The 15,528-nt window shown below is 42.1% G+C and overlaps 1 protein-coding gene across 1 annotated transcript in view; it reads right to left on the bottom strand.

Moving 5' to 3' along the window:
* Nucleotides 1-15,528, bottom strand: part of LOC137571338 (ovochymase-2-like) — a 142,522-nt gene that overhangs the window by 40,643 nt on the left and 86,351 nt on the right. Inside the window, exons 19-20 of the mRNA XM_068280337.1 lie at nucleotides 4,881-5,099; nucleotides 2,198-2,338 (exon numbers count right to left, since the gene is read on the bottom strand). Coding sequence (XP_068136438.1) covers nucleotides 2,198-2,338; nucleotides 4,881-5,099 — 360 coding nt within the window. The remainder of the gene's footprint in view (nucleotides 1-2,197; nucleotides 2,339-4,880; nucleotides 5,100-15,528) is intronic.

Genomic DNA, 15,528 nt, shown 5'->3' with positions numbered 1-15,528 from the left:
TAGTAGTGCTGTCCATGTATGCCCTTTTGATGTTGCGTGTATATATAGCTGCCTGTTTCAACATCTTGTAAGCAGGGTTCAGTCTGATGAAGGCACAATAGCCGAAAGCTTACTCATATATTTTTAAGTTAGCCAATACATTATATATTCCTGATTTAAAACTTCTGGCTTTTACTGATGACTAACAGTACAATACTTTACTGTAGCTGTGCTGTGTGGGTTTGCAGACATTCAGCTTTTTTTTGCCTTGTTTAGGCAAGGCAAATTATAACAAACAATAGACTAATCTATTGAGGAATGTGACTGCATGGCTCCTCTACAGATTTTTGTGTTCTTTTCTACTACTTGTTCATTATATCATATGAGAGACTCTAGGGGGGTATATGTTTACCACAGTCTGATATTGCAATACACACTGGTTATACAACCTTATTTTTAAGACTCCTTTGTATTTGTAATGGATTTTAAAGGATACCCGAGGTGACATGTGACATGATGATATAGACATGTGTATGAACAGTGCCTAGCACACAAATAATAAATAACTATGCTCTGTTCCTTTTTTTCTTTCTCTGCCTGAAAGGGTTAAATGTCAGGTATGTAAGTGGCTGACTCATTCCTGACTCAGACAGGAAGTGACTACAGTGTGACCCTCACTGATAAAAAATTACAACTATAAAACACTTTCCAGAAAATGGCTTCTGAGAGCAGGAAAGAGATAAAAATGGTCAATAGTTCATATATTTTAGCTCTGGCATACTTCAAAGAATGTGTCATTGAGCAAAAAAACAATAAAACAGTTAAAACTTAAAAAGTAAATTTAAACATAAAATAAAACCATAAACTATCTTTAAAAGTCATTTTTAAGAGAAGGAAAACAGATACAAACATTTATTTCATTAGTTTATTTTTGCCTCGGGTGTCCTTTAAAGAGAAACTCCGACCAAGAATTGAACTTTATCCCAATAAGTAGCTGATACCCCCTTTTACATGAGAAATTTATTCCTTTTCACAAACAGACCATCAGGGGGCGCTGTATGGCTGATATTGTGGTGAAACCCTTCCCACAAGAAACTCTGAGTACGTACTCTTGGCAGTTTCCTGTCTGTGAACCTTGCTGCATTGTGGGAAATAGCAGTTTACAGCTGTTTCCAACTGCCAAAAAAGCATGCAGCAGCTACGTCACCTGCCAACAGTAAAAATGTCACCATGTAATAAATGTCAGAATGTAAATCAGGGATTTAAAAGATTTTACAACGGGCAAACACTGACTAAATCACTTATACATAATTACTGTAAAAATGAAGCACTTTTTTTTATTACATTATTTTCACTGGAGTTCCTCTTTAGGGAACTAATTATCATTATTTAGTATTTATATAGTGCTGACATCTTCCGCAGCACTTTTACAGAGTATAATGTTTCCTACCAATGCATTGCTCTACACCGGAGATGGAAGTATGGCCATTCAGGGTCCACTCAATCTAACTGCAAAATTGGCCACAAACCTTAAAGAGAACCCGAGCTGGGTTTGAAGAATGTGATCTGAATACAGAGGCTGGATCTGCCTATACAGCCCAGCCTCTGTTGGTATTCCAAACCCCCCTAATGTCCCCCTGCACTCTGAAATCAGACATAGATCACAGCCGCACTGTGCGGCGGCTGTGTTTACATCTGTAGTGTCAGTCTCGGCTACTCCCTCGCCTCCTGCAGAGCTCCGGTCCCTGCCCCCCTCCCTTCCCTCTAATCAGCGAGGAGGGAAGGGAGGCAGGCGGGGACCGGAGTTCTGCAAGAGGTGGGGAGAGCAGCAGACTGACACTATAGAGAAAAACACAGCCGCTGCTACACGCCGTGTGCCGACAGCACGGCTGTGATTTATCAGGGATTGCAGAGTGCAGGGGGACCTTAGGGGGGTTTGGAATACCAACAGAGGCTGGGCTGTATAGGCAGATCCAGCCTCACTATGCAGATCACATTGTTCAAACCCAGCTCGGGTTCTCTTTAAGATGTGATCATATTCAATTTGCCAAAAACAATCAAACCTATCCCTGAGATGCGTGATTGCATTGAAGTGAATTGTGTGTATGTGCATGTTTTGGGTTTTTTTGTCATAATTTTGCCAAAAGTTTGTGTAAAATGTTTGTGAAATACATCAATGTATAGCCAGCATCACAAGCCTAAAAAGGGTTTTACTTACCAGAAATGGCATCTGGCTCCACAAATTCCCAGGTTGCAGCAAATCCTGTGTCTACTACCCTGGCGTTAGATGCAAATGTCACAGATAGTGTGTTGCTGTGACTAACCAGATCAGCTGGAAGAGCGCCTCCGCAGTGGGTTCCTGTTAAGCACATTAGGTAGGAATGTGAGATGAAACTTTACATTTTAAGAGGAATACGTTTAGTACAATACACTTTGTGGCCAATCTGAAAGTCTGAATGCTGCATTATGATATACGCAATTGCCAGAAGATGCCATGTGACCCTTGTAGCGTGTCTTATAACATATTTATAAATACCATGGCGGCACAACTTGTATAAATGCAAATTGTCTCAGGAATTGGGCCAGACAGGCAACTTGCATTTTGTTACAGAAGTGAATATTACATACTTACCTCACCGCCAGTTCCTCTCAGAAGCTCACCATTTTCTTCTAGAAACGATTCCTTCCAGTTTGGACAAGATCTGGCAAGAGGGGCGCTGCTATGCAAGTATATCATTTACCTTCATGGTAAGAATACATATAAATATATATACCATTTGCTCATGTGTATATACAATTTTAAAGATGTGTCCACATGCTATTTTTTGCATGCTTCGCTTCCTTTTAGGAACATATTCTTCAGTACAGTAGGGCCTTGAAAAGGGAATCAGGTGGCTCCTGTATGCATGCTGGATGAGTGAGTGGAAGTGGAATACTGTAACAACTGTGTTCTGCCCAATCTGATAGTAACTGTATAACATCATGGGCACATTTGCACTCATCCCCCATTCCCTATTATTTCTTGGTCCACAACGCTAATGATTATTTGCGATTTTTATGTATATATATTTTTTATTTCATTTGCTTTTTTATTATTTTTTTGTATTTATTTTTTATTTTTTTGTAAACTATGAAATACATCTATAGATATTAAACAGTAAGTCCAGTGCCACTCTTTTACATTTTTGTTTAATCAAGCAATGACTTCGGGCCCACGCTTGATGGCCACTTAGCTTTTTTGGCAAGATGTGTTGGGGGTTAGCATGTACTGGGTCTCTAGACTCTCTCCAGGTCCTAGGCACCTGCTTAAGTCGCCTTGTGTATTATCCAGCGCTGTGTGCGTTCCTCTGTGCCTCCCTCTGTCTCACTGTGCTTCCTTTTGTCCCCGTGGCCCACTATCTGTTCCTGCCCCCTCCGGCGTTCCCCCAACCCAGTGTGTAAAGGCAGATTATAAAGCAGCAGATGCTGTGCTCTAACCTCCCCTCTGGAGTCCAGTGCTGTGCCTGTGCGACCATCCTGTCTGTTTTCTGCTCCCTCTAGTACTGTCTCTACTCTTGTAGCGTGTAATCACGCTACATGCTGCGGTAGGACATGTTGGGCACTAAGGCAAATAGTGAGTGGACAGGCGGAAGCACAGCACTGGACGCCAGCAGCTTCTGCTGTGCTATACTCTGCATTTACACACTAAGGTAGGGCAGTGCAGGAAGAGGATGTGCAATGAAAAGCAACAGGATTGGCGGTATGTTTGTATTTCAGGGACTCCCTGTATTGTGCATCCACACTATATGGCACATGCTTTACCATATATTCTCTAGAGTGTGGTGTTTCTTTCAGGTGGAGGGGGGGGGGGGGGGGTGACACAGTACTGGAGTGACAAGTCTGGAGTGACAAAAAGGCTAGAAATCCCAAAAGGGTCTGAAGTAAACCCTCTGCACTGCCAACTACTTTCCTCACTGTTCCCTGTTGTTGATATTCCTGGTTGTCTGGGATCTTTGTGTGTAAGCACCAGCTGCATGCCTACCCATGCATGTGATAATATTTACATGGCAATTAAGATAAGGATTGTCACCCAAGCATGGGAAATAATATTTATTGTCCCCAAGCGAAGTGCATAAAAAAATAACAGCCAACTGTTTCAGTGCAAATAATTATAGTATGGGGGATTTTTTCTTATGTAAACAGTTACAACCACAAAGGATTGTTTTGAAAAAATTAACAAACATTTTTTTTTTGTTTATAAAAGTTTACATAAGCAGATGCAAAGCGTTCTCATCAAAATAATTTAAAGGATACTCGAGGTGACATGTGACATGATGAGATAGACGTGTCTGTACAGTGCATAGCACACAAATTACTGTGCTGTGTTCCTTTTTTTCTTTCTCTTCCTGAAAGAGTTAAACATCAGGCATGTAAGTGGCAGTTCCTGTCTGAGTCAGGTCTGGTCAGACTACAGTGTGACCCTCACTGATAAGAAATTACAACTATAAAACACTTTCCTAGCAGAAAATGGCTTCTGAGAGCAGGAAAGAGATAAAAAGGGACAATAGTTCACAGATTTTAGCTCTGGCATACTTCAATGAATATGTCATTGAGCGAAAACAATAAAACAGTAAAAACGTAAAAAGTAGATTTAAATATAAAATAAAACTGTGGTATATCTTAAAAAGTCATTTTTAGGAGAAGGAAGATAGATCCAATTGTTTATCTCATTAGTTTATTTTACCCTCGGGTGTCCTTTAAAGCGAATTTTTACTTTCTCTTTGCTGACAAATCTGATTCTCTTCTGTCACCAGGAGGTGGCATACTGAGACTTCCCACAGGAAACAAATAAATGAAATATGAGTATGAGCGTACAACAGGAAAGGTTTGCTTTGTAGACAGTCAAACAATAGGATACCTACCAAGGCTACTGATGTCATCTGAGATGACCACTTTGTCATTCATGCAGAGTGTGCTATCCTCAAGTAGGAATCCGCTAAAATGTAAGTGGATGACTTTGTCTGATGGAGCTACAATATTCCAGATACAGCTGGCATCATTTTTGTAAGTGGAGGGAAATCTCATTGATGTGAAGGTCCCTTTTCTGTCAGTCAGATCTTTTGCGTTGCCACAGCCAGATGCTGATTGAGAAGAAAAATACATAGAAATCCATGTTGTATTTTTGAGCAACACACACACACTCACTGTCATTGTAAAGTAAAGTAATAAATAAAATTGCTTACTTTGAGAAATTAAAATAATTTATGATATAGTCAGTGTTTGGCTATTCAAGAAAGAAAAAAGTGGGCACGCACATCCAATGCAAAATTTCAATTTATTCCACTATTAAAAACCAGGTCCTGATGATGCGCCACAGACTACTGGCGTGAAACAGCTGTAGACCTTTCCCTCACTGACTTGTATTCCTCTCCAGCATAACGGTACTGTAATCCCATGGTTTTTAATGGTGGAATAAATTTTTTGCATTGGATGTGCGTGCCCACCTTCTTCTTTCTTGAATACCTGTGTGGACTACTATTGGGCTACTGCACTCCATATTCTCCATGTCACGGTCCTGTGCACTGACCTCTACTCACAATAGTCAGTGTTTGGCTATTGTAAAATCATTCCTCACCTCGATTTAAATTCTGAAATTTATCACGGGCAACAACATCTAGTTAGGTGCAGCTCTGCAGAATGTTTATTTACTGAGAGTTCAGCAGCCAGTGAAAATAATGCTTAGTCTCCCAGAATGCTCTAGGAGGAGAATTTTGCATAGCTAAACAGCATAGGCAAAGCATCACTGGGAGGGTGGGGCTACATACCAATATACAGCAATATAAAGATATAGGAAGTGTTTCTGATGCCAACCCCAGGACATTACTGTAAAAGTGGGTATCCTGAATCATTTTCTGCAGTCTATTATATGTCACTACAATTCCAATTTAAGCTTTCAGATGTTGGGGTACAGAGGCTTAAAATGGTAATATACATACAGTATGCCCAAGTTTGCTTTCAGTGACTTTAAATGGATCCTGATCAATACATGCATTCTTTTTGCTCTTTTTTTAAGATACAGCCACCTCAACCTCAGTATGTACAGTATAAGCTGTGCTTATGTCAATGATAAAAAAAAAAGCTACAGTCTGTGCTCATTTGTGTGATCCAAATCAATGTTTGTATGGCGAGCTTTAGATATTTTTTGCCAGGTGATACATTTAAAGTGTACCCAAGGCGATCTGTGACATGATGAGATAAACACGTGTATGTACAGTGCAAAACATAAATAACCAGGCTGTTTTACTTGTTGTATTTTGTCTAAAAGAGTTAATTTTTAGCCATGGAAGTGACAGCTGCTTTGTCGGTACCTTGTACAACATTACTAATAAACATTACTAATAAGCAAATTACAGCCATTAACGTTTTCCTGGCAGAATACAACTTCTGAGAGCAGAAGGAGATAAAAAAGTTAAATAGTTCATGTATTTTTACTCTAGGCACTTAATAGACTGCCACTAAGCAAAGGCAACAAAACATTCACTCTAATTTGTAAATGTTTAAAGGACCTCTGTCACGAAAATCTTAAAAATTAAAATATATGTAAACATATACAATTAAGAAGTATGTTTCTTCCCGAGTAAAATAACCATGCATTCATTATCTCCTATGTTGCTGTCACTTACAATAGGTCATAAGTAGTGATGTGGTAGCACCCTCTAAAAAAATCCACTTGGATGTGCCTGGCTGATAGTCCAGCAGCCCTCTGGAGCAATCAATAGGTAAGCAAAGAAGCAGCCGGCACCATCAATCGTAAAGTTTCTGCTCTTTTATTGCATGAAGGATTCCAGCAGTTAAAGCAACGTTTCAAGGTTGCACACCTCTTTATCAAGCTTGCTAGGAATCAAGATACACACTAACTGACAGTATACAGCTTTATATAATACACATGATCAACAGCATCCAATAGGATTCAAATCTAACTGCCCCAATCATCACAGTCCTATGCTGGTGGACCTGATGGGGAACTTAAACATAGCTGTCCTGATAGGCTGCAGTATTGTAGAACCACCCACCTGTCCAATCTCTCATTCACCGACCAGCCTCCGTCCCCCTGGGTCCGCCGGAATTGACAATGGGCGTCCACCTTCCCCGCTGAGCGTGTCAGGCGAATCCCCCATGTGTATACACGCGATGGGCGGAGCTGACGCTCCGTCCCAGCGTGTCTCGGCGGACTCAGGAGACGTCAGCGGCTGTCAGCCGCCGACGTCACCAGATGGAAGGGGGAGCGGCGCTGTCGGCCAATCAGAGTCCTCCTACATGTATACAGAACGTGGCAGTCGCCTGGCAACCGTGAAAACACGTTGTCAGAGCGACGCCACCGTAATACGCAATACACTGGTAGTAAGCATTCCATAAACAATCACTGAATACAATCCATATATAGACATCAACGCAGTATGGAGGCATAGCAGAGGCAAACAGGAGGAGAGAAGGAAAAGAGTATATAGTAACGAAAATAGAAAGGCAAAACAAAGAAAAGAGAAAAAAGAAAAAAGAGTATAAACGAGAGTAGGGGGGATGGCCAGTGCCAGCATACACAAGGATCAGAGAGTAGAAAAAACAACATCATATTATGTCATAAAATCGTCTACCAAAGTAACAGATGTCAATACATTCCCACCAGATTCCACTATGAGCATATATCCACAGTTCCAATAACATGCAACCACAGTTCTATACATATAGTAAGGCTGGGCACAATGGAGTATTGAGTGCAACAAACTATATCAACACAATATTAGCATAAATTTTTTTTATAAAAAGGGTGATAAGTCAAGTTCCCTATTGAGTCCTCTCGGCTCCATTGTGTCCAGCCTTTTGATCCAATACGCCTCCCTCCACAATAGCTTCTTAATGCGATCCCCTCCTAAGGGGTTCAATCCTTTCAATGACCATAAATCTGAGTTGGCTAACATGGTGGCCCATCTGTGCAAAATGGTAGGCCACCGCCTGGTCACTCAGTTTCTCTCTAATTGCATGTTTATGAGATGATAGACGTTTTTTTAAGTTTTTGTGTGGTCTGGCCAATGTATAGTAGGCCACATGGGCATTTCAGAGCATAGACTACATAGTCTGAATCGCATGTATGCCAGCCCCTAATCATAATTTTAGTGCCCTGATGAGGGTGGAATAATGATGGGCCCTTAATAACCGAGCTACAATGTACACAATTAAGGCAGGGAAAAGTCCCTCGCCTCTGTGTCTGAACCGTATGGCTGTCAGTATTCACATCTGCATGTACCAAACGATCTCTTAATGTAGGTGGTCTTCTATAGGATATAAGGGGGGGATTCCTAAAGTGTTCAATCTCGGGGAAACTGTCGGATAGCAAGTGCCAGTGACGTTTAATAATTTTAGATATGGCCGGACTGTGTGTATTGAATCTAGTCACAAAGGGGATACGACCTTGGATCTGCTGTCTATTTTTTTGTCCCATACTACGTGTATCTACCCTAGCACGTGCCCTTTGCAGAGTCTCAGTGGGATACCCCCTATTCTCAAATCTATGTTGCATCTCATCAAGTCTAGTCCCACGTACATCCTCATCCTCAACAATATGTTGGATTCTCTGAAACTGGCTGATCGGCACAGACCTCCTAGTGGCCCACGGATGGAAACTCCCGAAATGGAGAAGGGAGTTCACATCCGTGGGCTTAACATAGAGGTCGGTAGCCAACCTATCGCCATTACGGTATACCAATGTATCTAAGAAACTCACTCGTTCAGTTGAAGAGTGTATAGTAAGTCGTATGTGCGGGCATCTACCCATCAACTCAGCAATAAAGGTCTCCAGGGTCGAGTGTGGCCCCGTCCACACGCAAAACACGTCATCTATATATCTATGCCATTGCCTGGCGTATTTTTGGAATAGTGTGTTGGTGTATACGTACATCTCCTCGTACACCCCCATAAAAATGTTAGCGTAGGACGGGGCCACATTCGACCCCATGGCTGTACCCCTGATCTGTAAGAAGAAGTCGGGGGTGTAGAGGCAGTACACTATATGCTGGAGACAGCATCGGATTTCTCGGCTGCACAGATTAAATTTATATGTGATTTATTAAGAATCGTTCTGCAGTTTAACTATTTTCGATTTGATAATGACTTCTTCTTACAGATCAGGGGTACAGCCATGGGGTCGAATGTGGCCCCGTCCTACGCTAACATTTTTATGGGGGTGTACTCGACCCTGGAGACCTTTATTGCTGAGTTGATGGGTAGATGCCCGCACATACGACTTACTATACACTCTTCAACTGAACGAGTGAGTTTCTTAGATACATTGGTATACCGTAATGGCGATAGGTTGGCTACCGACCTCTATGTTAAGCCCACGGATGTGAACTCCCTTCTCCATTTCGGGAGTTTCCATCCGTGGGCCACTAGGAGGTCTGTGCCGATCAGCCAGTTTCAGAGAATCCAACATATTGTTGAGGATGAGGATGTACGTGGGACTAGACTTGATGAGATGCAACATAGATTTGAGAATAGGGGGTATCCCACTGAGACTCTGCAAAGGGCACGTGCTAGGGTAGATACACGTAGTATGGGACAAAAAAATAGACAGCAGATCCAAGGTCGTATCCCCTTTGTGACTAGATTCAATACACACAGTCCGGCCATATCTAAAATTATTAAACGTCACTGGCACTTGCTATCCGACAGTTTCCCCGAGATTGAACACTTTAGGAATCCCCCCCTTATATCCTATAGAAGACCACCTACATTAAGAGATCGTTTGGTACATGCAGATGTGAATACTGACAGCCATACGGTTCAGACACAGAGGCGAGGGACTTTTCCCTGCCTTAATTGTGTACATTGTAGCTCGGTTATTAAGGGCCCATCATTATTCCACCCTCATCAGGGCACTAAAATTATGATTAGGGGCTGGCATACATGCGATTCAGACTATGTAGTCTATGCTCTGAAATGCCCATGTGGCCTACTATACATTGGCCAGACCACACAAAAACTTAAAAAACGTCTATCATCTCATAAACATGCAATTAGAGAGAAACTGAGTGACCAGGCGGTGGCCTACCATTTTGCACAGATGGGCCACCATGTTAGCCAACTCAGATTTATGGTCATTGAAAGGATTGAACCCCTTAGGAGGGGAGGGGATCGCATTAAGAAGCTATTGTGGAGGGAGGCGTATTGGATCAAAAGGCTGGACACAATGGAGCCGAGAGGACTCAATAGGGAACTTGACTTATCACCCTTTTTATAAAAAAATTTTATGCTAATATTGTGTTGATATAGTTTGTTGCACTCAATACTCCATTGTGCCCAGCCTTACTATATGTATAGAACTGTGGTTGCATGTTATTGGAACTGTGGATATATGCTCATAGTGGAATCTGGTGGGAATGTATTGACATCTGTTACTTTGGTAGACGATTTTATGACATAATATGATGTTGTTTTTTCTACTCTCTGATCCTTGTGTATGCTGGCACTGGCCATCCCCCCTACTCTCGTTTATACTCTTTTTTCTTTTTTCTCTTTTCTTTGTTTTGCCTTTCTATTTTCGTTACTATATACTCTTTTCCTTCTCTCCTCCTGTTTGCCTCTGCTATGCCTCCATACTGCGTTGATGTCTATATATGGATTGTATTCAGTGATTGTTTATGGAATGCTTACTACCAGTGTATTGCGTATTACGGTGGCGTCGCTCTGACAACGTGTTTTCACGGTTGCCAGGCGACTGCCACGTTCTGTATACATGTAGGAGGACTCTGATTGGCCGACAGCGCCGCTCCCCCTTCCATCTGGTGACGTCGGCGGCTGACAGCCGCTGACGTCTCCTGAGTCCGCCGAGACACGCTGGGACGGAGCGTCAGCTCCGCCCATCGCGTGTATACACATGGGGGATTCGCCTGACACGCTCAGCGGGGAAGGTGGACGCCCATTGTCAATTCCGGCGGACCCAGGGGGACGGAGGCTGGTCGGTGAATGAGAGATTGGACAGGTGGGTGGCTCTACAATACTGCAGCCTATCAGGACAGCTATGTTTAAGTTCCCCATCAGGTCCACCAGCATAGGACTGTGATGATTGGGGCAGTTAGATTTGAATCCTATTGGATGCTGTTGATCATGTGTATTATATAAAGCTGTATACTGTCAGTTAGTGTGTATCTTGATTCCTAGCAAGCTTGATAAAGAGGTGTGCAACCTTGAAACGTTGCTTTAACTGCTGGAATCCTTCATGCAATAAAAGAGCAGAAACTTTACGATTGATGGTGCCGGCTGCTTCTTTGCTTACAATAGGTCATAGAAATCCCTGTAAACCCCCTATGAGGAGATGGACTAGCCCATCTCCACATAGGGGGTTCACAGGGATTTCTTTATTTTAAAAATGCACTTAGTGAATGGCAGTTGCTCCGTCCAACTGCCAAAAAAATGTGCTGTGAGGCTGGACAGTATCTTTGTATAAATCTTTTTCAGGGAGTGTCTTTATAAAGAATAAGGGCCATGCTGAGAATCCCCTATGGAGAGATGGACTAGCCTAAAACCTGTCAGTAATGTCAGATTTCTACTACTTACTGTAGTAGTAAAAATGTTTCTGTACCGTGTTAGCCAAACAAATTATGTAGGTAGAAAAAACAAAGTCTTGTAAAAGTAATGGCGCTAGTCTACTTTAGGGGACCCAGCGCAAATCCCCATAGACAATTGGAACTGTGCTGAAAACGGAACGAATTTCCGCTTTCAGCTTGTTTAAAACCCCACAAGTTATATATCTATGGAAAGCTAAGAATGTGCTCTAACAAATTCTGGCACTTTCGGTGAGAAAAAGCTTAAACTCACCATGCAGGGAGCGCCGAAAGTCCGCAATCGTGGCTCCGTCGGCCATCTTAGCTCTGCTGGTGATGTTTGTCTCCCTCCTCATTGGAGGGATTGTTAGCTGGGGGCGTGCCAGGAAGAAAAAGTGAACTCCACATGCCACCTAGTGGCTGTGGAATACAAGTAATTCTTGTATTGAAAACTGTAATTGTAATTTAAAACTTGAAAAAATACAAGAAATGGATTTAATGAAATAATAAAAAATATAATGAAAATAATTAAGGTGTGCGTGCAATCTCCACTATCCATGTGGACATAGGCCTAGTGCACACCAGAGCGGTTCTGCTGCGGTTTGCGATCCGCTTGCGGGTGCGGATCTGCTAGGGTAATGTATTTCAATGGGCTGGTGCACACCAGAGCGGGAGGCGTTTTGCAGAAACGCATACTCCCGGGCTGCTGCAGATTTTGGATTGCGGATGCGTTTCTGCCTCAATGTTAAGTATAGGAAAAACGCAAACCGCTCTGAAAAACGGCACTTCAGAGCGTTTTGCCAGGCGTTTTTGGTTACAGTAGCTGTTCAGTAACAGGTTTACTGTAACAATACATGAAATCTACTACACCAAAACCGCTACACAAAACCGCAAAACGCTAGCTGAAACGCTGCAGAAAAATAAGAAAAAGCGTTTCAAAATCTGCTAGCATTTTGCGGATCTGCTAGCGGTTTTTGGTGTGCACTAGGCCATAGAGTAGGAATAAAAAGTTGTCCGAGCGAAGCGAGGACCGAGCCCGCAGCCCAGCGAGCGAAGCGAGCGGGCAAGGGGACAGTGACTCCACTAAAGCAGGTGTGCGTGCAATCTCCACTATCCATGTGGACATAGAGTAGGAATAAAAAGTTGTCCGAGCGAAGCGAGGACCGAGCCCGCAGCCCAGCGAGCGAAGCGAGCGGGCAAGGGGACAGTGACTCCACTAAAGCAGGTGTGCGTGCAATCTCCACTATCCATGTGGACATAGAGTAGGAATAAAAAGTTGTCAGAGCGAAGCGAGGACTGAGCCCGCAGCCCATCGAGCGAAGCGAGCGGGCAAGGGGACAGTGACTCCACTAAAGCAGGTGCGCGTGCAATCTCCACTATCCATGTGGACATAGAGTAGGAATAAAAAGTTGTCCGAGCGAAGCGAGGACCAAGCCCGCAGCCCAGCGAGCGAAGCGAGCGGGCAAGGGGACAGTGAAATAATGCAAGCTTTCTGTGATCTAGTCCCCTTCTTCAGGCATATTTCCAGATGTAAGCTGAAGTAAAACACTGATGCAGGTAAATAGTAAACACAAAGATGGCAGTTGTGCTGGTTAATGTTTAGCAGTTAGATGTCAGGTGATCAGCAGGCTGGAGCCAGTGAGCTCATGCAAGCAAACATGAAATCTAGCAGGTTTCTGAAGATCATGAAGCCAAGTAAATCATTTTGCATAAGGAGTCATGAATACCATTCCACAATTTAAACTATGTCTTAAACATCTTCATAAATTTGTACTCAGAAATCTTTCTTGCTTGTTCATTTTTGAAGTTGCCCTTAAAGGGATACTTAAATCAGGGCTAAAAAATGAGGTTAACTCACCTGGGGCTTCCCTCAGCCCTGTGCAGCTGATCGGTGCCCTCGCAGCTCCGGTCCGATGCTCCTGGACCCGCCGGCGACGACTTCCGGTTTCGCCGTCACCGGCCGACAGGCATGGGAACGCGAGTGATTCTTCGCGTTCCCAGCCACAATAGCACCCCCTATACTGCTATTGCGGCTTTCTTGCCGCAGGAAGAATTAATCAAATTCCACAAAAACTTCTCAGAGCACCACAAGAACATCAAGTTAACGCTAAACTTTTCATCCTCCCATGTCAGTTTCCTGGATACTACAATTTATATACAAGATAGATTTTTACAAACATCAATCTACCGTAAACCAACTGACCGGCATATTTACCTGAAGTGGAATAGTTTCCACCCGGAACACACCAAAAAATCTATTGTTTACAGCCAGGCTCTGAGGTATAAACGAATATGTTCTAATTCAGAGGACAGAGACAGACAACTTGTGTCGCTACGTAATATATTCATAGATCAGGGATATCATCCACAAATCGTTGAAGATCAAATACACAGAGCAACTTTAAAATCTAGAGAGGAACTATTGAAGTTCACCCCAAAGACTGAAAACACCAGAGTCCCAATAGTGGTCACCTACAATCCAAGATTAAAGATGCTGAGGAAGATAACGAAAGCCCTGCAACCAATACTCCACAAAGACAAACGCCTGAAAGAAGTTTTTCCTGATTTACCACTGCTTGCTTTCAGACAACCTCCCGATTTGAGACAAATGATTATCAGAAGTGCATTATCTACACCACAAACTCCAGGCACATTACCCTGCAATAACGCAAGGTGTGAGACCTGCCCTTATATCTTATGCACAAGCCAAATACAAATACCAAACTCACAGAAATATCATCAAATGCAAGACCAATTTTCCTGTGAGTCATCCAATGTTGTATACATGATACGCTGCATTAAATGCCCCTCAAGAGGAATCTATATACAGTAGGAGAAACAGGACAAAAACTGCACACAAGAATGAACCATCACCGCTTTAAAATTAATGAGGGTAAAATGGACACACCAGTGGGTCAACACTTCTGTGAACCAGGACACAGCATGCAAGATCTCAAAGTACTTATTCTTAAGGGCAACTTCAAAAATGAACAAGCAAGAAAGATTTCTGAGTACAAATTTATGAAGATGTTTAAGACATTAACAGAGGGTTTAAATTGTGGAATGGGATTCATGACTCCTTATGCAAAATGATTTACTTGGCTTCATGATCTTCAGAAACCTGCTAGATTTCATGTTTGCTTGCATGAGCTCACTGGCTCCAGCCTGCTGATCACCTGACATCTAACTGCTAAACAGTAACCAGCACAACTGCCATCTTTGTGTTTACTATTTACCTGCATCAGTGTTTTACTTCAGCTTATATGCCTGAAGAAGGGGACTAGATCACAGAAAGCTTGCATTATTTAACTTTATCAGTTAGCCATTAAAAGGTATTACTTTTATTAAAGAAAGAGCCCAATTAGCACAAATATATAATATACTTGCCGTTGTCGTGGAGATGTCTTCTGTGCAAACCATGTGATAGTATATGTACCTACAAGTGTGGAACTGAACAAGATATGTTTTGTATTTACTCTGTTGTAATGTTATGCACTGTCCCCATGTTGGGGACTGTTTGAATAGCAGTTGATGTACTAATGAGCATATTGTTCAATAAAACTTTATGAAACTAAAAGGTATTACTTTTACAAGACTTTGTTTTTTTCTACCTATATATTACTTACTGTAAAGGCCAGCAATATAGAAGAAAAGTAATCTATGGCTCATTTTATTCAGGAAGAAACATACTTCTTATTTGTGTGTGATTTTCATGAAAGTTCTTCTTTAAATATAAAATAAAACCATGAGATGTCTGAAAAAGTATTTTTTAGAGTAGGAGGATAAATACAATTGTATCCCTCAACAGTTTATTTTCACCTAAGGTTTATTATAAGGCTAATTAGTTCAACAATGATAGGAACCAAATGTAAATATCACAAACAGAACTCAGAGGCTTTTGAGCAGAGAAGATTGTCCAAATTATGGTGCTATTATTGAAGAAATATTACCTACATATGTACTTGGCTAGTTT

Source organism: Hyperolius riggenbachi, chromosome 1 (assembly GCF_040937935.1).
Source record: "Hyperolius riggenbachi isolate aHypRig1 chromosome 1, aHypRig1.pri, whole genome shotgun sequence".
NCBI classification, from domain to species: Eukaryota; Metazoa; Chordata; class Amphibia; order Anura; family Hyperoliidae; genus Hyperolius; species Hyperolius riggenbachi.
Note: the sequence above shows the minus strand (reverse complement) of the source record. Positions and strands in the feature narration are given on the sequence as shown.